At 36.0% G+C, this 22,245-nt stretch overlaps 3 protein-coding genes across 3 annotated transcripts in view; all 3 read right to left on the bottom strand.

Annotated features, from left to right (window-relative positions):
- Nucleotides 1–6,435, bottom strand: part of LOC107592479 (islet cell autoantigen 1-like) — a 9,111-nt gene extending 2,676 nt beyond the window's left edge. Inside the window, exons 1-8 of the mRNA XM_016282007.1 lie at nucleotides 6,141–6,435; nucleotides 5,031–5,060; nucleotides 4,766–4,931; nucleotides 4,603–4,675; nucleotides 2,352–2,475; nucleotides 2,074–2,272; nucleotides 1,758–1,883; nucleotides 1,323–1,421 (exon numbers count right to left, since the gene is read on the bottom strand). Coding sequence (XP_016137493.1) covers nucleotides 1,323–1,421; nucleotides 1,758–1,883; nucleotides 2,074–2,272; nucleotides 2,352–2,475; nucleotides 4,603–4,675; nucleotides 4,766–4,931; nucleotides 5,031–5,047 — 804 coding nt within the window. The 5' untranslated portion in view covers nucleotides 5,048–5,060; nucleotides 6,141–6,435. The remainder of the gene's footprint in view (nucleotides 1–1,322; nucleotides 1,422–1,757; nucleotides 1,884–2,073; nucleotides 2,273–2,351; nucleotides 2,476–4,602; nucleotides 4,676–4,765; nucleotides 4,932–5,030; nucleotides 5,061–6,140) is intronic.
- Nucleotides 6,436–7,646: 1,211 nt separating this feature from the next.
- LOC107592525 (neurexophilin-1-like) lies at nucleotides 7,647–8,361 on the bottom strand. The gene has a single exon (XM_016282056.1). It carries the CDS (start codon nucleotides 8,334–8,336, stop codon nucleotides 7,647–7,649), a length of 690 nt encoding a protein of 229 aa, XP_016137542.1. The 5' UTR covers nucleotides 8,337–8,361.
- Nucleotides 8,362–12,167: 3,806 nt separating this feature from the next.
- The window catches only part of LOC107592524 (thrombospondin type-1 domain-containing protein 7A-like), a 139,957-nt gene continuing 129,879 nt past the window's right edge, over nucleotides 12,168–22,245 (bottom strand). Inside the window, exons 22-28 of the mRNA XM_016282055.1 lie at nucleotides 22,078–22,223; nucleotides 20,518–20,702; nucleotides 19,729–19,865; nucleotides 19,030–19,112; nucleotides 17,780–17,993; nucleotides 16,682–16,769; nucleotides 12,168–15,512 (exon numbers count right to left, since the gene is read on the bottom strand). Coding sequence (XP_016137541.1) covers nucleotides 15,425–15,512; nucleotides 16,682–16,769; nucleotides 17,780–17,993; nucleotides 19,030–19,112; nucleotides 19,729–19,865; nucleotides 20,518–20,702; nucleotides 22,078–22,223 — 941 coding nt within the window. The 3' untranslated portion in view covers nucleotides 12,168–15,424. The remainder of the gene's footprint in view (nucleotides 15,513–16,681; nucleotides 16,770–17,779; nucleotides 17,994–19,029; nucleotides 19,113–19,728; nucleotides 19,866–20,517; nucleotides 20,703–22,077; nucleotides 22,224–22,245) is intronic.

Below are 22,245 nucleotides of genomic sequence, written 5' to 3'. Positions count from 1 at the left end.
AGCACCTCAGTCATGGTATTGAAGGTGGAAGAGAGCGCTGTACATTCACTCCCCCCACCTACAATCCCTGCCGGTACGAGACTCGAACCCACAACCTTTGGGTTATGAGTCCGACTCTCTAACCATTAGGCCACGACTTCCCCACTAATGTACTGTACTAATGTACAGTATTTGAAAAATAATGTGTTTTTTGAACATTAAAGCGTGTCAACATATTCTGTTACACCAAATACACAAAATAATGATCTTTTAAAAAGCATCATATGACCCCTTTAAAGGTACAGTGTGTAAATTTTAGCGGCATCTAGTGGTGAGGTTGCGAATTGCAACCAACGGCTCAGTCCCCCGCTCACCCCTCCCTTTAGAGAAGCTACGGTGGCCGATACAGGATGTCGTCGGTAAAGACAGCAGAGAGAGCAATGAGATTTCTTTACAAAGGTAAATTAAGGAATTATATTTACTTAATTATTTAATAAATTGTGAATATTAATGTACTTGTTCATCATTGTGTCAGTGTTTTATTCGCAAGAACAACAAAGTGACGAAACGCGCTGTGTAGAGCAGTTTGTCCATTTAGGGCTACTGTAGAAACATGGTGGCGACTTCCATGTAAGGGGACCCGCGGTGTATGTAGATATAAATTGCTCAATCTAAGGTAATAAAAACATAACGGTTCATTAAGTAAGGTCTTTATACACCTCTGAAAACATAGTTGTGTATATTATATTGCATTTCTGTCAATAGATCGATGTAAATATTACACATTGCACCTTTAAAATATAATTTATTTCTGTGACGTGAAGTTGAATTTTCAGCATTACTACTCCAGTCTTCAGTGTCACATGATTTTTCAGAAATCATTCTAATATGCTGAATTGATGCTCAAGAAACAATTATTCTTATCAATGATGAAAAAATTTGTGCTGCTTTATATTTTTGTTGAAAACTATGATAGTTCAAAATAACATTTATTTAAAAGAAAAATCTTTTGTAACATAATAGATGTCATTTTTGATGTAATGCATCCTTACTGAATAACAGTAATTTAAAAAAATAATAATTTTACTGACCCCGAACATTTGAAGTGTTTTTTTTTCCAAAATATGCTAAATAAATAAGTAAATGTAAATACAAAATGTCAAAATCATCTTTCTTTTAAACTAAAAACATCAGAAACAAATCCAAATCTCACTGAAAAATGAAACTTATTTTATAGTTTTAACACAAAATAAGATCCAAGTACATACACATATTCCTATGAATAAATATGAATATCACCAAAGATCTATATAATGACATTCATTTCTTCTGAAAGCGCTCACCCCCAGCGCTGAAGCCTCATGAGTCTGGCAGCCTTTGAAGCTCTCATGAATAGCAGCCATAGTGTGAGAGGTTTTCTCCCAGAAATGTAGCAATGTGGTCTGAAATAGAAGAAAAGACTTCTTCTTTTATTATATTTATCCTCATGACACGTCGTTCTGGAAGGCTTTATTCTGCTAAATTGTGAGATATAACAGCCTTTAACAATTCATTTAGATAATAATAATAACAAAAAATAATAATAATAATAAAATTATAATAAATAATAAAAAAGTTATAATAAACAGAATAATTTATAAAAAATAAAATGAATTTAATTTAATCTAATTAAATAATAAATGCATCACATTTACAACGCTCACTAATCAGGTAAATAAATAAATGAATAAATAAGCAAACAAATAAATAAGCTACACGATGCAATTAAAATGCAGCACCTGATAGGTTGTCAGAACGTGTGAGAGCAGATTACAGCGACTGGCTCCGAGCAGATCAACCTTCTGACACACATCATTCTTCAGTTTGTCAAAACTTGTCTTGGTATGACGCACCTGAGTTTGAACCTGAGGGATGAAAAACAATGAAACTGCTGCCCATCAAAAACAACCAGCAGAAGAAAGAAGAGGTTAAGATAAACATGGACATTTCAGACCTTCTAGAAGACATTCTCATCCCACGCTACACTAGATGAGAATAATTAGAAGACACGTTACTCCTTCTGCTGGAGAAACGGTTTCACTGCGTGAGACTGACCTTACGGAACTTCTCCATCTGCTTGTGTGTGTCGGGGTCCAGCTCCTGAGAAACGTCCTTCATCCAGAGCAGAGCTCCTCTGTACTCGGTCCGTGACTGCTCCATCCTGTTCACCGTCAGCCACGTGTCAGAAATGGCTCGGTAACGAAACGTCTCCACCTCCTGGTACAGACGGCCCAGTGGACCTCGCAGCGCCAGCCTGCAGGGAGAAACGAATGAACCAAACGTAGAAGAAGAATTCCCAAACCAATCGCATTTGATTAGAAGCTTGAAGACACCTCTGCTGTGAAGAGAAGCAGAGAGCTTTCCCAGTAGCTTGCATGATCTTTCCAGCACGGCTTTTGTCCTGAGAGCCCTGTGAACGCAGGAACCGACCCAGTTCATTCTCCTCCTGGGACAAAACTGAAAAAAGCATCAGAATTTAGCCACATACATACAGCATGTTTTCTTTGAATAATAAATCACGACTGAAATCTAGCTTTAAGTGTTAAACATTTGAACGGCACATTCTTAAAAATAAAGGTTCCGAATGGGTTTTTTGTAGTGACGCTATAGAAGAACCATTTTGGGTTTAATGGTTTAATTTTAAATATATTAACCTTGGGCCTAAATGTAATATCAAATAACACTACAGTTCAAATTATAATCAAGTATGTGCTTTAGTACGTTAGCACATCAAAATAAGTGTCATTTTTTATGTATTACAAAAGATTATTAAAGGGGTGGTTCACTGGGTTTTTTCTTGCTTGACTGTGTTTATGGGGTGCAGTCTAACGTGTCAATGCTTCGTAAAAAAATAAAAAAACATTATTTTCACATAATTTACCTTTATTCCACACAGCTCTGTCCCTTCTCTGAGAAACGGGCTGATCTTTTCCTGTTTTTATGAAGCCCCACTCTCAGAAATAGGCGATGGGCTCTGATTGGTTAGCTAGCCCAGTGTGTTGTGATTGGCTAAACCGCCTCTAGTGCGCGTCTAAACGTCCCGCCCCTCTCCTCAGTGGCATGTGCTCTGGTTGTATTGTAAACAACGGCATCGTTAATATCGCTTATCAGTTTGAGCCCGATTGAAAAGCAGAGGATATTATTGAAGAGGATCGCGCAGAGAACCGCCAGAATTTTAAGACGATATCTCCGTTTGCATTGAACTTTCAGCTTCGTAACTTTGCAGATATTGTTTATGCTCAAACAGCAACATTACACACTAACTAACGTTAAAAAAAGTGAAATCGCAATGAACCACCCCTTTAAAACAACAATTTAAAATATACTTTAAAGTAAAACAAAAAAAAACTTTATTATATTATCTGCAAGTATTTTTTTAAATAACTACTCGTAAAATAACTATAAAATAAAAATTAGTTGAACGTAAGGGTGCTTTTTTGTCCCACTTAAGCCAGACATAAGTACATCTTTAATGATTACTTCCTCTGTCTTATTATACTTATAATAGCGGCACTTGCATGTGACCAATTGAAACGTGTATGTTATGCATTTAAATATATTTATGAGTTCACATTTGTATTGATTAAATGACAATTTAGTACCTTTACAATATATTAACTTTAAATGTAGTATCAAACAACACACAGTCAACATTACTCAACAAAGCACATCAAAATACGTGTCATTTTTAAAGCACGACAAAAGATTATTAAAACAATGTAAAAATGTAGTAATTAAGTATTAAAAGTGCACTTTAGTGTGTTAAGTAACATGACATGTTATACGCTCTTGAAATACACTTAAGTGAACCTTGGTAACACTTTAGCATAGGGACCAGTTCTCACTATAAACTAGTTGCTTATTAGCATGCCTATTATCAACATATTGGCTGTTTATTAGTGCTTAAAGCACTATTCTGCATGAGCATATTCTACATCCCTAATCCTACCCAATACCTCAACTTAACAACTACCTTACTAACTATTAATAAACAGCAAATTAGGAGTTTATTGAGGCAAAAGTCGTAGTTAATGGTTTGTTAGTAGCGAGAATTGGACCTTAAAATAAAGTGTGACCTTTTATTTCATCAATATTATATTATCTGCAAGTATTTTTTTAAATATACTTTTAAGATTTGAAGCACACTACAAGTGCACATTGAATACAATTAAGCTTCTTTATCACAAGCTATTTATAAATGTGAGCATTATATTAATATTAGTGCTGTCAAACGATTAATCGCATCCAAAATAAAAGTTTTTGTATACATAATATTTGTGTGTGTGCTGTGTATATTTATTAAGTATATATAAATACACACACATGCATGTATATATTTCAGAAAAATTTTATGTTTATATATTACCATAAATATAATATAATTTATATGAATATAACTATATATTTTCAAAATATATACTGTATGTGTGTGTATTTATATATACACATAATAAATATACACAGTACAAACACATATATTATGTATACAAAAACTTTTATTTTGGATGCGATTAATCGCGATTAATCGTTTGACAGCACTAATTAATTCATAATAATATATGTGTGAATTTGCAGTTTTCTTACGGCTGATTCTCCTTTGATACTGTTCAATCACCTTAAGGAGCTCCATGCACGTTCTCTGTACTGAATGAAACACCTGAAGGGAAGTATGAAAACCCACATTCATCACATGACCATTTGATTCATTCAGACCCAGAGGAAAGTTCGGACTGGGTCCATTCCTCACCTCCAGTTTAGCGTCCAGATCAGCATCGGAAGCAACAACATGCTCATCTTCCTTCTTTCCTGTGACTTTAATCAGTGTTTGCTTGGTTTTCCAGTATTTCTGCTGGAACTTGTTGACCACGGATGATTCTTGACTTTGGAGAAAGTGATCAAAATGAGAAATCCCTCTGCAAAGACATGACAAACCAATTATGAAGGCATCTCATTTGCTTAAGTCTGATCCTTTATAATGAATGTCTGCAAATGGATGTTTTCTCCATACTCACTGGTTCCCTTTCTCCATGTTTGTCAGGTATCTGAAATAAAAATGTCATTATTTCATTTTACAGGTGCATCTCAATAAATTAGAATGTCATGGAAAAGTTTTTCCATTTATTTCAGTAATTCAACTCAAATTGTGAAACTTGTGTATTAAATAAATTCAATGCACACAGACTGAAGTAGTTTAAGTCTTTGGTTCTTTTAATTGTGATGATTTTGGCTCACATTTCACAAAAACCCACCAATTCTCTATCTCAACAAATTAGAATACTTCGTAAGACCAATAAAAAAAACATTTTTAGTGAATTGTTGGCCTTCTGGAAAGTATGTTCATTTACTGTACATGTACTCAATACTTGGTAGGGGCTATTTTTGCTTTAATTACTGCCTCAATTCGGCGTGGCATGGAGGTGATCAGTTTGTGGCACTGCTGAGGTGGTATGGAAGCCCAGGTTTCTTTGACAGTGGCCTTCAGCTCATCTGCATTTTTTGGTCTCTTGTTTCTCATTTTCCTCTTGACAATACCCCATAGATTCCCCCATAGTGACTTAAACTACTTCAGTCTGTGTGCATTGAATTTATTTAATACACGAGTTTCACAATTTGAGTTGAATTACTGAAATAAATGAACTTTTCCACGACATTCTAATTTATTGAGATACACCTGTAGCTAACTGTCAATAGTGTCACGTTTGATAGTTTAACAGTTCTAATTTATAGAAGATTGTGTTACTGAAAACAGCGTTCAATAACGAAACCTGTATAATGTTTAGCATTGCACCTTGTAAATAAGAAATAATACAGTGCACTGAACATGCAGGCCTCTTCTTTATCTTTCAAGTGCATTTTTTCTATAGGAACATATTAACATTATTAATATATATTATAATATATTACCATTAACAAACCTAACTGACAATATCTAAACTACAGTACACAGATCACTCACAATATCCAACTGTATGTGATTCTCACATCCCACATTCATTCTCTGCCGCACCAAAACAAACACTAGCTATATTCTGTCATTATGCAACCTCTACAGTAAATACAGGTAATGATCTGTTTCTATTAATAACAACAACAACAGTAAATCGAATGATTGTGAGACTCACCGTATGAGCTTGGATCCCGGCTGCCGATACTTAAGACATGCTGTAATAGGAAAATAAAACGCTATATGTGCATCACTGCGCGTTTTTGGGTGCGCGTGCTGCTTGCAGATGCAGTGATAACGTCATGCGCACTGCGAACATAAAGGAGGCACGAGTGAGTAGGCTACAATAGTGACATTTAGCTTGAAACAGGCACTCTAAATGCGCAGTTGTGATCGTTCTGAAAGATTGGATTGCGTTATTGTTATACTTTTGGTTTTCGTAGTTTTTAAAAGACTATTTAAGTTTCTTTGTGTCAGTACTTCTCAAGAATACGGCAGACGTTATCATGTGGTGCCTGTTACTTTTCTCCTCGCTTATAAGAATAGACTAATCACAGTCGTTTGCGATTATATACATTTAGAGACGCTGGGGTGGGAAAAAGGAAACAAATAGAATTTTGCACTATGAAACTGAAGCCTGTTTTTAAATAAGTCTTCATGTAAAAAAATAAAGGCAGTGCAGATGCAAATACTTACATGATGTACACAGATGATACGATAAAAACGTATTTGTTTCGAAATATTGTAATACGCTAAAGCTCTCTGAAATGATTTAGAACCTTTAGAATGACCTTTATATATAGACCTGAATATTCGATAAACATTAAGATAAACAAGCATTTTACATTCATTTTCAGTAGAAGCAATTGTCTCCAACAGTGTGTGGCATCAAACTGTAGGCCTATTCATTAATGAAATTACATTCACTTTAGTTTCATAGCAGTTTCATTAAATCATCAGAGAAATGAGAAAACCGTTGACACACGATCTCAGCAAAGCAAAATCAATTACAGGAGCTCATTAAGTTTTGCTCTGTCCATGTCAGGAATTATGACACCTATTCACCAGCACCTGCCACAGAGAAGTTCGTAAGTGTGCATGGAGACAAACCTGTACTAAGGGTGTCTTTAAAGATTTTTAGTATATAATGAAATTAGTTAGATTCATCCCATTATTCTCCCCAAAATAGCCTTACAAAAACGAAGCGTTTGAGAGAGGCGGGGCATAGAGGGCCTACAATAATGTACAGTATTTGAAAAATAATGTGTTTTTTGAACATTAAAGCATGTCAACATATTCTGTTACACCAAATACACAAAATAATGATCTTTAAAAAAGCATCATATGACCCCTTTAAATGAATATACAGACATGCTTGTCTTAATAAATGCAGTTGCAATATGGATTTTGTATGCATTTTCACTGACACTTGTTTTGTGATGTCAGTTGCATGAAAATGTCTTCCAAACTACAAGTCCCTTGTGTAACACTCATGCCAGCACAATCAAAAGATCACAGATTATTACTACAGATTATTACTATGAATCAGAATCAGCTGATGAGTAAATCATGACAGAATGTTCGATTAGTGAACTTTTCCTATTCCAGTTTAAAATGGAAACCTGCCCAGTTATCTTAGAATAAACACGTGTACTAATTTCTCTTTTATTACGAGACAAAATGATCATCCAAAAGGTAAGTATGGAGACTCGCTGTGGTAGTTATAGTCTGGACAGACTTTCTGCACCAGTTTGTAGTCCAAGCTATAGAAGTATATGTAGACACAGATGACTTTGAACGGTTTTGAGCAGAGCCAAGAAACATGGCTGTGAGTCTGATCCTGGTCGCAGCTCTGAGACGGGTCGTTCCAGCAGCGTGTGCTTTTGGTACCTCTCTCCACCCTCTCATGTTCCACTCTGCAGTTAAACATCCTGGAGTCCACCGAGTGCAGAACGCTTTGAGCCGCTGCATCAAATTCCACCACTTTGCTTGGAGGAACCAGCCCTACGGAGACGTTTCCACCTCCGGTGGTGTTGTAGCGGAAATAAACGCTGAACGCTCCGTTGCCGTGATCCACGATCTTCCCAGCGATGAGCAGATTGAGGCTTGTGGACTGTACTTTGCACTGGAAATCTCCCCAGCCGAACATCTTCTTAGCTTTTCCTCTGTTCACCATGACCCGTTTCCTGGATTGTTGGGCAGACGGGTGTGTCTCCGTCAGGTTTGGAGCCCAGTCCCAAAGCTCCTGCTCGGGACATGGCTGGAGTTTGTCAGACAGGAGGGCTTGGTCGGCGTCACGGACATTGGGACTTAACATGGGCAATGGGTCTGAATCAGCACATGGATACTTCATTGTCCTCTTAGGTCTGTCCATTTGCAGAGACCTTGCAGTCAGAGGACTATTTCCTTTGGCATATCTGACCTGAGACAACAAAATGAGACAACAATGTAGTTTTACACACAACAAGAGATCATGAAAAAAAACAGCATATCAGAAGGACAAGATCTCCTTGACTTCACTCGAAATGATTTGACAGCAAATCTGTCATTCAAGAGAGCTTTTATCATGAGCTCTGGGATCAATAATCCAAATATGACAGTTTTTTTTATAGTATGTCACTTAATTAAAGAGCGGTTCACGTCCTACGTCAGGGTCAGTGCAAGGTCATTCCTGAAACAAATACGGAGATTCAAAAGGTGTCAGAGAGGTGCCTGTAATTGAATCTCAGCCATCAATATCAGATCAAAATGACCTACAGGAGAGTCAGGGAAAGATGGTCTGGCTAAAAGTGTCCATATTAGATAGACATATCTGTCTGCCTACATGAACAGGCAGGCAGACAGACAGACAGACAGATAGATAGATAGATAGATAGATAGATAGATAGATAGATAGATAGAACAACAGAATGATAGACAGAACGATAGAAAGATAAAGATAGATAGAACGATAGAACAAAGATAGATAGATAGACAGATAGATAGATAGACAGGACAAAAGAACGATAGACAGAATGATAGAACAATACATAGAACGATAGAATGATAGAGTGACAGACAGACAAATAGATAGATAGATAGAAGAACAGAATGATAGACAGAACGATAGAAATACAGAGATCGATAGAACGGTAGATAGAACGATAGATAGACAGACAGACAGACATGACAAAAGAACAATAGACAGAACGAAAGAACAATACATAGAACGATAGAATGATAGAGTGACAGACAGATAGATAGATAGATAGAACGACAGATTAGATAGATAGATAGATAGATAGATAGAATGATAGACAGAACGATAGACAGAACGATATAAAGACAGAGATAGATAGAACGGTAGATAGAACGATAGATAGATAGACAGACAGGACAAAAGAACGAAAGAACAATACATAGAACGATAGAATGATAGAGCGACAGACAGACAGACAGACAGATAGACAGATAGATAGATAGATAGATGGACAGATAGATAGAACAACAGAATGATAGACAGAACGATAGATAGACAGACAGGACAAAAGAATGATAGACAGAGCGATAGAACAATACATAGAACGATAGAATGATAGAGCGACAGACAGACAGAAACAGATAGATAGATAGATAGATAGATAGATAGGACAAAAGAGCGACAGAACGATAGACAGAATGATAGAACAATAGAATGATCGAGCGATAGACAGACAGACAGACAGGACAAAAGAACGACAGAACGATAGAACAATAGATAGAACGACAGACAGACAGACAGACAGACAGACAGATAGATAGATAGATAGATAGATAGATAGATAGATAGATAGATAGATAGATAGATAGATAGATAGATAGATAGATAGATAGATCATGACAAACGTGTTCTGTACAGAGGTGACAGCACAGAAAAAACAAACATCATCTAATTCCAGCCCCCTGCAGTGATGAGTTAATGAGATAATTTAGGAAGATATAACAAAAACCTTTCATCTCGTTCGCCTCATTTACATTTCAGAATTACTTTTTTATGATACACAATACAGTCAGACATGCTGCTTTAGTGCCAGAATGTTATGAAACATAATTAACTTCATTTGAAGACTGACAGTTTTTCCAAACAGCTCCGGGCAGGATTACGGCTTTCCGATGGCAGATTTACAGGAAGCTGGTTTAATGGATTAGGTCTCCAGCAGTTCCACACTGCCATCACACTGCAGCTATAAATAAGATCAAGGTGTTCCCAGCTCAGAGTTCATTTCCCAAAATGGAAATTTATGGAGTTGTAACATTCATAAACATGATTCAAAGCAGCCAGACGAGGTAATGCTTGTGAACAACAGCACCTTCATTTTAGATTAAAGTATGATTATGTATGATGGAATGCCAAGTAAACAGAATGGAACTTGTGCAGCGATCATTTGAATGATTCTTTTTTATAATAAAAATAATGACATTTGAAAACAATACTTTTTTCCCAAGCAATATCAAGACAGAACTTTTAAAGTTGGCTTAGGTAAACATAAATAAATAACAGTAGTGTTTAATTTAAATATTTTTTATATATCATATATTATATATTGTAAGTCTTTTTGTATTTAAAATTATTTTATGTATGTATGTATATTATTAATGTATGTTATTTTAATAATATATTATTATTATTAAATATATCAAATTAAATATTTTGAATACTAGAATTTTACTAGAAATGTAAAGTCTTTTTAATATATATATATATATATATATATATATATATATATATATATATATATATATATAAACTATGATTTTTTTAATTACATTCTTTTTATAGAATAATATGATTATGATTATGCTAAGCATTTCTAAGGATCTGATCAGGTAGAAAGACCTGTACGTTTTCACTCTGTACATTGCAGTCAGTCAGTCAAAGGAGGAATGAAATTCACCTGCAAGGATGAAATCATGACATACTGTAACTCATCTGAAACATTCCCAGAGGGAGATACTGTCTCTGAAACCAGCGCTCTCCTAAACTTGAAAAAGAATCTATGATTGCGTTGAGAATATTAGTGAATAAATCAGTAAGTCGTGATTTAACTCCATAGATCATGGTTAAAAACATAAACAGCACCGTAATCAGATGAAGGCAAAGTTACTGCAACACAGGAGCAATTCCATTGAACATGTCCAGGTAAAAAAAAATAAAAAAAGGAAACCCCCCCAAAAATCGAAACTTATGACATCAACTCAATAGCTCTTTTCACAGAATTCGTATATTGGATCTTTATCTCCAGGGGTCAGACACTTACAGTCACACTTATATATTTATATAAAAAAGCAATAATCCTTTTGAGGTTCGAGCACCACATTGCCTCTTATTTCAATTAGAGACAAATCGATCTTCAGTCTGAGGTGTGAGCTGGACCTTATAGAGAGAGAGAGAGGAGGAGGCAGGACTGAAGAGACAGACGTCAAAAACAAAATACTGCTTCTGGTTCTTCAGCTCACAATGCTGGGATGTTGCATTATTAATGGTACACTATGAAAAATGACCGTGAATTTAACGGTAAAAGACTGTAAAAATGCTACAGTAAAAACCTGTTAAATGGTTAACGGTAAATTCCCCTACTATATACGGTGAAAAACTGTATCGGACATTACATGTATTGGACATTAATTTTACTGTAGTATACCGTTTTTGGAAATGAAAAAGACCGTATAATTTACAGTGAATAACTGTAGATTTACATTCCCAGAATTCCCTGCCTTACATTTCAACTTTGATGTTTTTTTGTTGAAATAACTATGTTTCTTCTTAGGATAAAATGTAAATGTACTTACATCATTAATGGAGAGGAGTATCACGAGACACATCAAACTGCTCGCAATCATCATCATCATTTAGAAGAACTTTCCTCACAGCTGCTCTGATCGCTGTGAAATGCTCAATGGCATTCAGTGAAGTTCAGGGGAAGCTGATCGTCCTGATGCAAGGCTCTTCTCTTCTCTGCGCCGTGAACACATGGTCACTCAGCTCCATCTGACACTGACAGATGCTCGCTCGCATGAGGGAGAAACGCCTATGAACGTCGACACAACCAATCATATGACTTTCATTAACAGAGTCATATCTGACTTCATACAGTGGATAAAAATCAAACACATTCATATTCACAAAATATGGAGAGAGACAAGAAATATCATTCATACATGTTTAATACACCAGTATTTATTACCTGTAGGTCATCAGAAAACAGAAGCTGTACAAAGAAAGACCTTGGTACTTTACAACATGACCATAATCAACAAAGATCAGCGAGACCACTTTGCAATGTACTAAACATTTCTGTGCAATAGAAAAGAAATGAATATGATTTAATTCTCATTGCTATTTACAAATAAAACTAAAGGTAAACATTCATTTCACCAGCTGCTAGCAGGACAGCCGGGTGAAACGACTCTAATGTAGCAGCCTAAATGAATCGGGGAAATGAGGAGAGTTGACCGATAAAAAGCATCTTCTATATAACTACTATTTGACTGGAAGATTTCAGCAGGATTCATAGACTATCACATTTTAGGAATATCATATTCACGCTGCTTTTTTTTTTTTAAATAAAAAATATAACAGGCCCTTAAATTCAAATTAAATCACATTTCATGAATACATACACACTATATTTTCTTTTTCAATGCATTTTGTATTTTTTAGAGGGGAGGAAGGGTGATGTATAATCATTTGAAAATAATTTATGGATATATAAATTGAATACTGCTTAATCTGCTGAATTATAAAAAAATTATTTACTGATTGATGGCTTTGTAAGTTTGTTGCACGTGCGTGAGACAGCTCATACTTATGATGTCATAATATTACACAATAATATATATATATATATATATATATCAGATCCAACAAAAGTGCTACACATGTACAATGAGCCCAGAAAGTATTTGCACACTTAAACCACACTTCATGTATGGATGTATATGCATTAGATAACAATATCAAAAGTAAATATATTTGCATTTTTGATGACGTGTGTGTGTCTGTGTGTGTGTATAGTACCACTTTTAATTCATTAATGTTTTATAAAATACTCTTACAAGTTTTAAATAACACAGACATAAGCTGCTTAATGATATTGATATATTAAATAGTAACTGCTCAAAAGAGTCGTTCGGGAATCGGACTCACATTGGTCGTGTTGTATATTTTTGATACAGTATAAAATACCAGTTCATAAGAGTCATTGTATAGTTTGGGAATCAGACTACACTGGACACGTCGTATGTTTTTGATTCAGTATAAAATACGAGTTCATAAAGGTCATTTGTTCAGAAATTAGACTACACTGGATGTGTCATATGAACCAGTGCTTTTTAGTGAATCAAAAACATGACACAACCAGTGTAGTCCAAATCCGAAACAAATGAATCTTATGAACCGGTTCGTTTTAGTGAATCAAAAACATAAGATTCATTTGTTTGGGAATTGGACTACGCTGGATACATTGCACATTTTTGCTTCACTAAAAAGAACCGGTTCATACGAGTCAGCTGCTCCGGAATCGGACTGCAGTGGTTGCATTATTTGTTTTTGATCCAGTATAAAATACTGATTCATAAGAGTTATTCATTCAGGAATTGGACTACACTGGACGCGCCATATGATTTTGATTCACTAAAATGAAGCTGCTTTTAAGAAGCGTTTTGTCTTGCACTCGGTCGGTCGCACAAAAACACCATCAGAATAGTTTAGTACAGTATTTCGCAGCATTGGTAGAAAATGCACATTTTGGAAGTGAACATTAATCGTTTCCAGTATTTAAAAATGCAACCAGTTCCCCATCTAATGCAATTACATTCAGACATACTAAAGTTTGTCTTGCGTGTCCAAATACTTTGTAGGGCCACTGTATTTTGCATGTCCACTGTCCTGTGAGAATTGGCAACAATTAGTAACAAAACTTCAGCATTTTTTAATCAATAATAAGGCAGAAACTATCGGTCTTCCCGTGAGACCCATTGTCTTGACACGTACATCATTCATGTAATTAGATACCAGACATTGAAAACGGGGCATAAACCCCCCAATCAAAAGTCATACTACTGTCACAACCACTTTTCCTCGACAACTGTATATCAACCAATTATTATAAAAATGTCTGAATGGAAAGCTATAACAAAAAATACATATTTAAAGTCTGTTGAGCAGAAAAGACACATCATAGAAACTATACAATGCACAAATGAGTGAAAACAAAAGGACGTGAGGTCTTTAAAGAGTCCCACTCTGAGATTGATTTTTACACTTTTTCAGCTATCCCGTCTCACTGATGTGCTCCAGATTCATATTCGCTTGCCTTGAAGAATCGTTGCTTCTGAGACATGAATGGTTCAATGGCGAACGCTTTCCTTGCTGCACTAATATAGTGCAAAATAACGCCTGGAATCAGAGTTGGACTTCCAGGAGAACATGATTTGTCTTGTTTTCACCTTCCATAGAAAGGCTGCATCTTCTGTGAGCAAATGTCGTCCATGATTTCTGAAGATCCCAAGTTTCCTTACGTGTTCTCTACTATGTGTGTTGTATGTTTTGGCATTGTCTGTTCAATAGCTCCTTCCAAATATTGAATCCCCTCAGCTGGGAAGCACAAGTCGGAAGAAAGTTGTTCCGATAAGGTCCTGACCCGTCGTATAGTAGCATAATTGACAAATACTTGTAAGGAACTGAATATAAACAAAGGCATGATCTCACAGCGTGTGAAGATGTGTGTAAAGGCTCTTCCAGAACAAGAACATGAAGTAAAAGTAAAGTATGAAAGTTTTTGTTTGCGGCTCTTGGATGTTTCTTCTTCCTCTATGTTGGATTCAAGCATTTAGGGTCCAGTATTTGAGATGGTTAGGCATTTTTATTTTTTTTTAGTATTTGGTTGAATCTCAAGAACATTTCTGGGTCATACTTCACCCCAAAATCAAATGGTAAAAAAGGTAAGGAATTACATTTTTCATAAACAAAAAATGAAGCCTAAGGACTATTTGCATTGTGATATTTTAATGACAATTAAGCACATTTACCCCAAAAACTTATTGTAATGTAAAAACTCTAATATTTTACTATATTTCACTAAATAAGTATTAATACATCATGATATTTGTTATATTGTCTTTAATTTATTATGATTTAAAAGAATTTCAAAAATGAGAATCGCCGTTGACGATACTGAGAATTACAAAAACACTGAAAGTAAATTGCTCAGATGCATTACAGTATAAAAGAAAGTGCTTCATTTTCATAAATAATGAAATAATGTCATTTTCATAATCTTATAATGTACAAAGATGCTAAAATAGGCTTTGTTTCATTTATGCAAAATATCATTACTTAATTTTTTCTTTTGAATTAGGGGTATAATGCGACCTGGACATGTTTTCATGAGATTCGACCATTTGCTGATGATATTTGTCATGATGTTAGTTTTCCGAGAAGGGCTACATGTCCACATCTCCGTCGTATGCCAGGGTCAGGGGTTTCAAGCGATTATTATTTTGTCTTCGCTGAGGTTTCTTTGGCTTTTTGCTGAGGACAAAAGAACGATGCGGTTGTCACTCTCAAAACCTTGCAGTGTGAACACAGACTGTGTGTAGTTTATCTTATGAGAAAATGCATTTTATATAACACAAACACAGTATATATTATATGCATATGCATGTTATGGCATATGATACAAAATTTAAATCATGAAATATGTGTAAAAAAACAAGACGATGAAAAATCAGGATGATCAGTAATAGTTCAGTTATGACTTATGATGAAATATAATAGGTGCCCTGATAGGTGCAAAATGATGTGTAAAGCAGTTGGACTTTAAAGACTGAACTGGCCTAATTTGTTTTCAGCATTATTGCAACATATAATCATAAAAAAAGTTGCTGCTCCAAAACCTAGCGAGCTGCCCCCACAGGCAACATTTTCAGGCATAATAGATGCAAAGTCTGTTCCAAAATGTAGGAAACATGATAATGCTGCCTATTGAAACACCTCATTTGAGCCTAATTCTAAGGCAAAATCACATGTCTCCATCACAGAGAATGCAATCCCAAAAATCATTACGGCATATCAGTAAAAAAATAAAAATAATAATGATGGACAAAGTGTGAGAAATGTTGTTTATGAATCTAGATCAAAATAAAAAATAGGAATGAACACTATTTTTGAGTAACTGTTTTTAATGGTTTTAGTTTTAGCTACCTATAATAACCACTCTTAGAAGTCAGTAGGAACCAATGCAAGCTCACTAGGATTTGCAACAGAGCAATTTAAAAAAATCCTTTTCTAAACCATAAATAAGCAGCCTACCCAGGCAGCTCGATGCATTTAGCATCAGAACGTAAGGCACAGACTGAGGTGGAGGCACGAGGCAGAGTGGGCTGAGATGTCAGGACATCAGGAGCCTGTTTCTCCAGCCTTTAACTGGCTCTTGACTCTTGACTTGGCTGCTGGCACTCAGGGCAGGTGTATGTCAGCTCATGGGCATCTTGGCCCATCCATACCACCGTACCGTTGGCAGAATCTGGCGTCCCGAGTGACCGCCGGATGGCACAGTAACTGCTGCTCATGACGGCGAGGGAGGCATGGATGAGGGTGGGGTGCAAGTTAAAGAAAAACAGAACCAAACGAATGCATGGAGTGAATGAGAAAATAAAAGGAGTGATGATGGAGCGAATGGAAAGGGTTGTCTTTCTTACCATGCGAGGTAAATCATTGACACTATAAATACCAGGAGGACAAATACACCTGCCGCCACGCCGTACACCCACGTCTTCAGCTTTCCATCTAAAGAGGTGAAAAATATTTAGCATAGGCCAATAAACAGCAGCAAAATGCAAAACTATATTAAGTTGGTTGGTGTCTTAACACCATGCCATCTTCCTGGGCTATTTTCATAGCTCCCAAAGTTGAAATACTACAAAAGAGCAATTTAAAACAACCAACTCTGAGTTCCGGCAATTCTGGATTTTTTTTTCATTTAGAATTCTCAGTTTAGATCTTGCAATTCTGACTCTTTTCATCAAATCGCAAGCCTAAACTAACAAGGTTCTAAACTAGTAATTGTGAGTTAATATTTCACAATTGTTATTTTTCCCCCTGAACTTGAAATTATTTTTCCCACCACAGAAAAAAAACTAAATTATTGCAATATTTTATCTCGCAGTTCTGACTTTTTTTCTCAGAACTGGGAGTTTATATCTCACACCTGCTTATAAAGCAATTAGCAAGGAGTTATAAACTAATAATTCTGAGTTTACATCTCGAAATAGTTAGAATTCTCAGTTTAGATTTTGCAATTCTGACTTTTATTTCTTTGAGTTGCAAGTTTATATATCGCAATTTCAAGTTTTAAACTAGTGATTGAGTGTTATTTTATCCATGGGATAAAAAATAAAAAAGGTTATTGCAACGTTTTATCTGACAATTCTGAGTTTTTTTTTTATCTTACAATTCTGGCTTCTTTTTTTCCCTTGCTATAGTACTTATTTGTTATTTTGTGGTGGGGAAAAAAAAACCCTGAATTGCAATATGTAAACTCGGAATTCAGAGCAAAAAATAAAAATAAAAATCAGAATTGCAAGATATAAACTCTGAATTTTGAGATAAAAAGTTACAATTGCCTTTTAAATTTTTTTTATTCCATGACAAAAACAAGCTTCAATAAAAACTTAATTGTCATTCAATAAAGAAAAAATATTTTAAAAGTGTTTGCTGAGTAATATAACTTTTTAGACCTTTCAGTTCAATTAAATAAAATATATGCTTAAGAGAAACTGGACTAATGAAACATTTACCAGGTCCAAAGGGTTGCAGGTACCAGGTGCGTCCGGTACGGCCAGGCTGTACCGTGGTGGGCAGGGTGGGGTTGATGGCCCGGCTGGTCTTCACGTCAGCTTTCTTGTCCACTGCAGTGGGGATTTCGAGCACAGGGATGGGTGTACACTGCTCCAGCATCCCCTCGGTCGTCAGCACCTCGGTATAGCCCTCCTCGCACATACATACGCCCTCCTGCAGGGGGCAGCAAAGGCACATAAATACTATCATGCTTTCTGCTTCCTCTCAAAGCTTGTGACCCAATTCAGTCCTAAAACCAAGACATTTCGGCACTAAGTTCTAAAAGGTCAATGTTTTTTCAATGGGTTAAATGCACCTGAAATAAGGTCTGTGGATAACACAAGCTCATTTTATTCTATGGCATGAAATACATCAGTAATACGGCACTTGGGATTTTTTAAGTCTTTTTTTTTGTTGCTAAATATGACTACAGAGGTTGTCGGGGACATTACATGTCATCACACTGAACAGAAAAACTCATCTACTCACTAGTTGCTTTTACAGCCTTGCTGCATTCATAATCACGCTCACGCAAACTTTCCAACATGGTAATTTTAAGTAAACACTGAAAGAGTTGTTGAAGCTTAATGGCGGTGACGGTGAAGATGTGCAACTGTGGTGTAGTTCATTTATAGCCTAACTTTAGCTTTTTACTTCTGCTGATTGAATTTAGACTTCACAATTCATAAAAGTTGTGCTCGTTTTTGAAGATCAACTTGATGAACAAATGTGTAAGATTGATAAACCTTCTGCAATAATCAAAAACCAGTGGAAAAATAATTTTGGGTTTTGGTCGAAGGAACCAGTGTGATGTTAACTTATGGGTTGGCCTACATTGACCAAGAAAATAAATGTTATCACCCATCCCTAGAGAAAAGAGAACATTCACACATTTTTTTTGTTAATGTGCAAGGGATTGTGGGTAAAATTTTCCAAAAATCGACTAGAAGTATTTGTACAGCTATGACTTCGTATGCACTTATTCTTTTCTTAAAATGATTAAAAATGGGTCTTGCAAACACATAAAAAAGCTAATTGAGCATGCTTCAGAAATATAGATCAATTGCATCCAAAAATAAAAACAAAAGTACCTCTTATGACCATGATTTTCTGTTGCATTCATTATGATAATTGCAGCTGGAGCACTGTCTGCAGTTACAGACTCTCAGGCTCAGAACTGTAGTAATCCCACAATCCTCTTTTGTCTTACCTCTGAGCAAAATGACTGTGGTTTGTCACAAGGTGGATCACATGACTGGTCCGTCCCTGGCAGTAGAGCTGGAGGGCATCCACCTGGAAGAAATAAGAGGGTAGAGATCATTTTCAAGCTTTTGACAACTCGGCTTGGAAGAAAGTAATAGGTCAATCGGGAATGTGCGTACATACAATATGTGCTAGAAAAATGGCATCTTTTGCACAATATACATATTACAGTATATACTGCATACTGTGTGCAGATGCTGGTATCATAGTCTCCGATGTTCTGTAGTGCGTCATGATAATATACACCATCTAAAACCACTGTATTTAAAAGAGAACTCTGCTAATTCGTTTTTTAAATTATTATGCATGCAGTTTCATGAGCTCATTTATTCAGAAGCTACAAAAATTCATTTGTCACACCACAGGACCATTAAACATGACCTCGAGAAGGCAAAAAGGCATTTAAAAGTGGCAAAAAACGTATAAAAATACCAACAGAACCTAAGATGTACTCATTGCTTTATACTGTACATGCATAAACATTTTAATCTGAAATCTTGAAATTGATTAAAAGATTAAACACAAACTGTTCATCAATGACCCATTAGCAAAGGGGCTCTGATGGTTTGTTTTGGTATGTTATTCCTCATTGGCTGCTTATTCATGTGAGGTAAAGAAACAGATGTGAAGCGGTGTAGAACAGCACCTGTGACGTTTATTCCATCCGAGCGCTGACACCAGATCAGCTGAGGATTGCCCATCCACTGGTACTCATAACACTCCCCATCTAGATGGAAATCAATAGAGTAAATATACATTCTGCGGCCGTACACTTTTAGGCAGCTGTAGAGAGACTCGATAAGGGTGTTTTCATACAATCTTGTTTAAAAGTACCAAAACTATTCAAATGAACCAAAATGTGAACCAAGTGCATGGTTGACGGTAGCCATTGACTTCCATAGTATTTAAAAATACTATGAAAGTCTATGGCTACCGTCGACTGTTTGGTTGCCAACATGGTTGCCAACAACCAAAAAACAGGTTTGCAACAAGTGGATTGAGACAAAATGACGTTTTTGGGTGATTAAGGGGGTCTGAATACTTTCCGTACCCACTGTATATATATATAAATAAATTGAGTAAATTGAGATTATAGGGTTGGGCTGCTAAAAATTCAGCTTTGAAATCACAGGACTATATTAAATTTTAGAATATACTCAAATAGAAAACAGTTATTTTAAATAGTAAAAATATTTCAAAATTGTACTGTTTTTGCTGTTTCTTTGGAGCAAATAAATGCAGGCTTGGTGAGCAGAAGAGACTTCTTTAAAAAACATAAAAAAAATGTACTGTTCAAAAACTTTTGACTGGTAGTGTATTCGTTCAATATTATAAAGACTTTATATTCAGAATAAAACCAACAAATCTATAGTGTTGTCATTCTTGGGTTGCTGGGGTTTTTTAATTAGTATTTTTTGCTGTATGTCCCGATAACAGTCTGTTACCAGGGCAGGGTAAGGTGCAGGTCTCCTCCAGAACAATATTCTTATCTCCATCGACGGCCTGCTCCAATCCAGCACAGAGCTCTTCTTCTACAATGCTGCTCTTCCCATCGCCGGAGCCATCTGATACAAAGCACGACAGGTTCCGGAAACGCAGGCCCACCCCACACACCACCTCCTACAACACACACACACACACACACACACACACACACACAAACACAGGTTCAGATGGGAGCGCCGAGCAGTCATAAACACTTCCTAAATCCAAAGATCAAAAGCAGGATTGAAACGGAGGAAGATCAGAGAGAATAATAGAAGAGAAGACGAGGTTGACAGCGAGATTGGAAAACAAGGTGTTGGAAGAGTGAGGAGTTCCAGCGCGGGTCGTTAATGCATTCAGAGCATGTGCTGATGGGCGATTGAGGTGTTTAGCACCAACCATTGTTCTATTGTACAATACAGTTCAATAAACACTAAAACCTTTCAATTTCATGAGTCACAATGGAGATTAATAGAAAAAAACAATAACAAAAAAACAAAAAGCAAAAGATTAGATAAACTTATTATAGATTAGGGACGTACACAATTGTTCAAAAGTTATTATTTATTTTTTTTATTAAACTTTTGAGCAATGATGCATTATATTGTTTAAAAAGGACATTAAGACAATAATATTATTTTAATATTATATTAATTTCTATCATAAATATTCATCTTTTGAACCTTATATTCTTCAAAGAATCCTGAAAAAAATGATAATTTCCACTACAATAATAAACAGCACAACTGTTTTTAACATTGATAATAATAATAAATGTTTGTTGAGCAGCAAATCAGCATATTAGAATGATATCTGAAGGATCGTGTGACACTGAAGACTGGAGTAATGATGCTGAAAACTCAGCTTTGCATCACAGGAATAAATTACATTTTAAAATATATTCAAATAGAAAATAGTTATTTTAAATAGTAATAATATTTCACAATTTTACTGTATTTTTTAATCAAATAAATGCAGTCTTGGTGAGCGGAACAAATCTTACCGACCCAAAACCTATGTACTATTGTGAACTTTAGTGTGGATAGTTTGACATTGACAATTTGTCTTTTTTTAGAAAAAAAAATCATGAATTGTGAAATATGGACTTGACCTAGAACCTTAGCAAGTCCGAGTTCACCAAACTTTGAATGTTCCCTTTCATGGGAACTTCGAACTGTGTCCTCTAGGGGTTGCTATGGGGAAACCTAGAGGACGCAGTGTCTCGTTCCCTATTCAGGGAACCATGGTTACATAAGTAACCTGAGACGTTCCCTTTCATGGGAACTTCGAACTGCGTCCTCTAGGTTTCCCCATAACGACCCCTAGAGGACGCAGTGTCTCGTTCCCTACTCAGGGAACCACGGTTACATAAGTAACCTGAGACGTTCTCTTTGAACGTGAATGCATTTCTGTGATGAAGTTTCATCTTGAAGTGCTTAAGTTCAGATTTGATGACCTCGGATCTGTGAATTTACATTCAGCTGTTTGATCTATAAGAACTGAAAAAGACCTCAACACGGCACTCGGACCACGGGCCGTACTGCCATCTGTAACAGGGTCTCACAGGACACGGCTTCCAGTGCTCCATCTGAGACGAACACGGCCTGCCGTCCCCCTGAGACGCCTCAACCACCGTCCGTCTGCGCCACATCTTCCCTGAGGAATTGAGACATAAGAC

This window comes from Sinocyclocheilus grahami, unplaced genomic scaffold (assembly GCF_001515645.1).
Source record: "Sinocyclocheilus grahami isolate Dianchi unplaced genomic scaffold, SAMN03320097.WGS_v1.1 scaffold153.1, whole genome shotgun sequence".
In the NCBI taxonomy this organism is placed as follows: domain Eukaryota; kingdom Metazoa; phylum Chordata; class Actinopteri; order Cypriniformes; family Cyprinidae; genus Sinocyclocheilus; species Sinocyclocheilus grahami.
The sequence above is the reverse complement of the archived record's forward strand: the minus strand, read 5'-3'. Positions and strand labels throughout refer to the sequence as shown.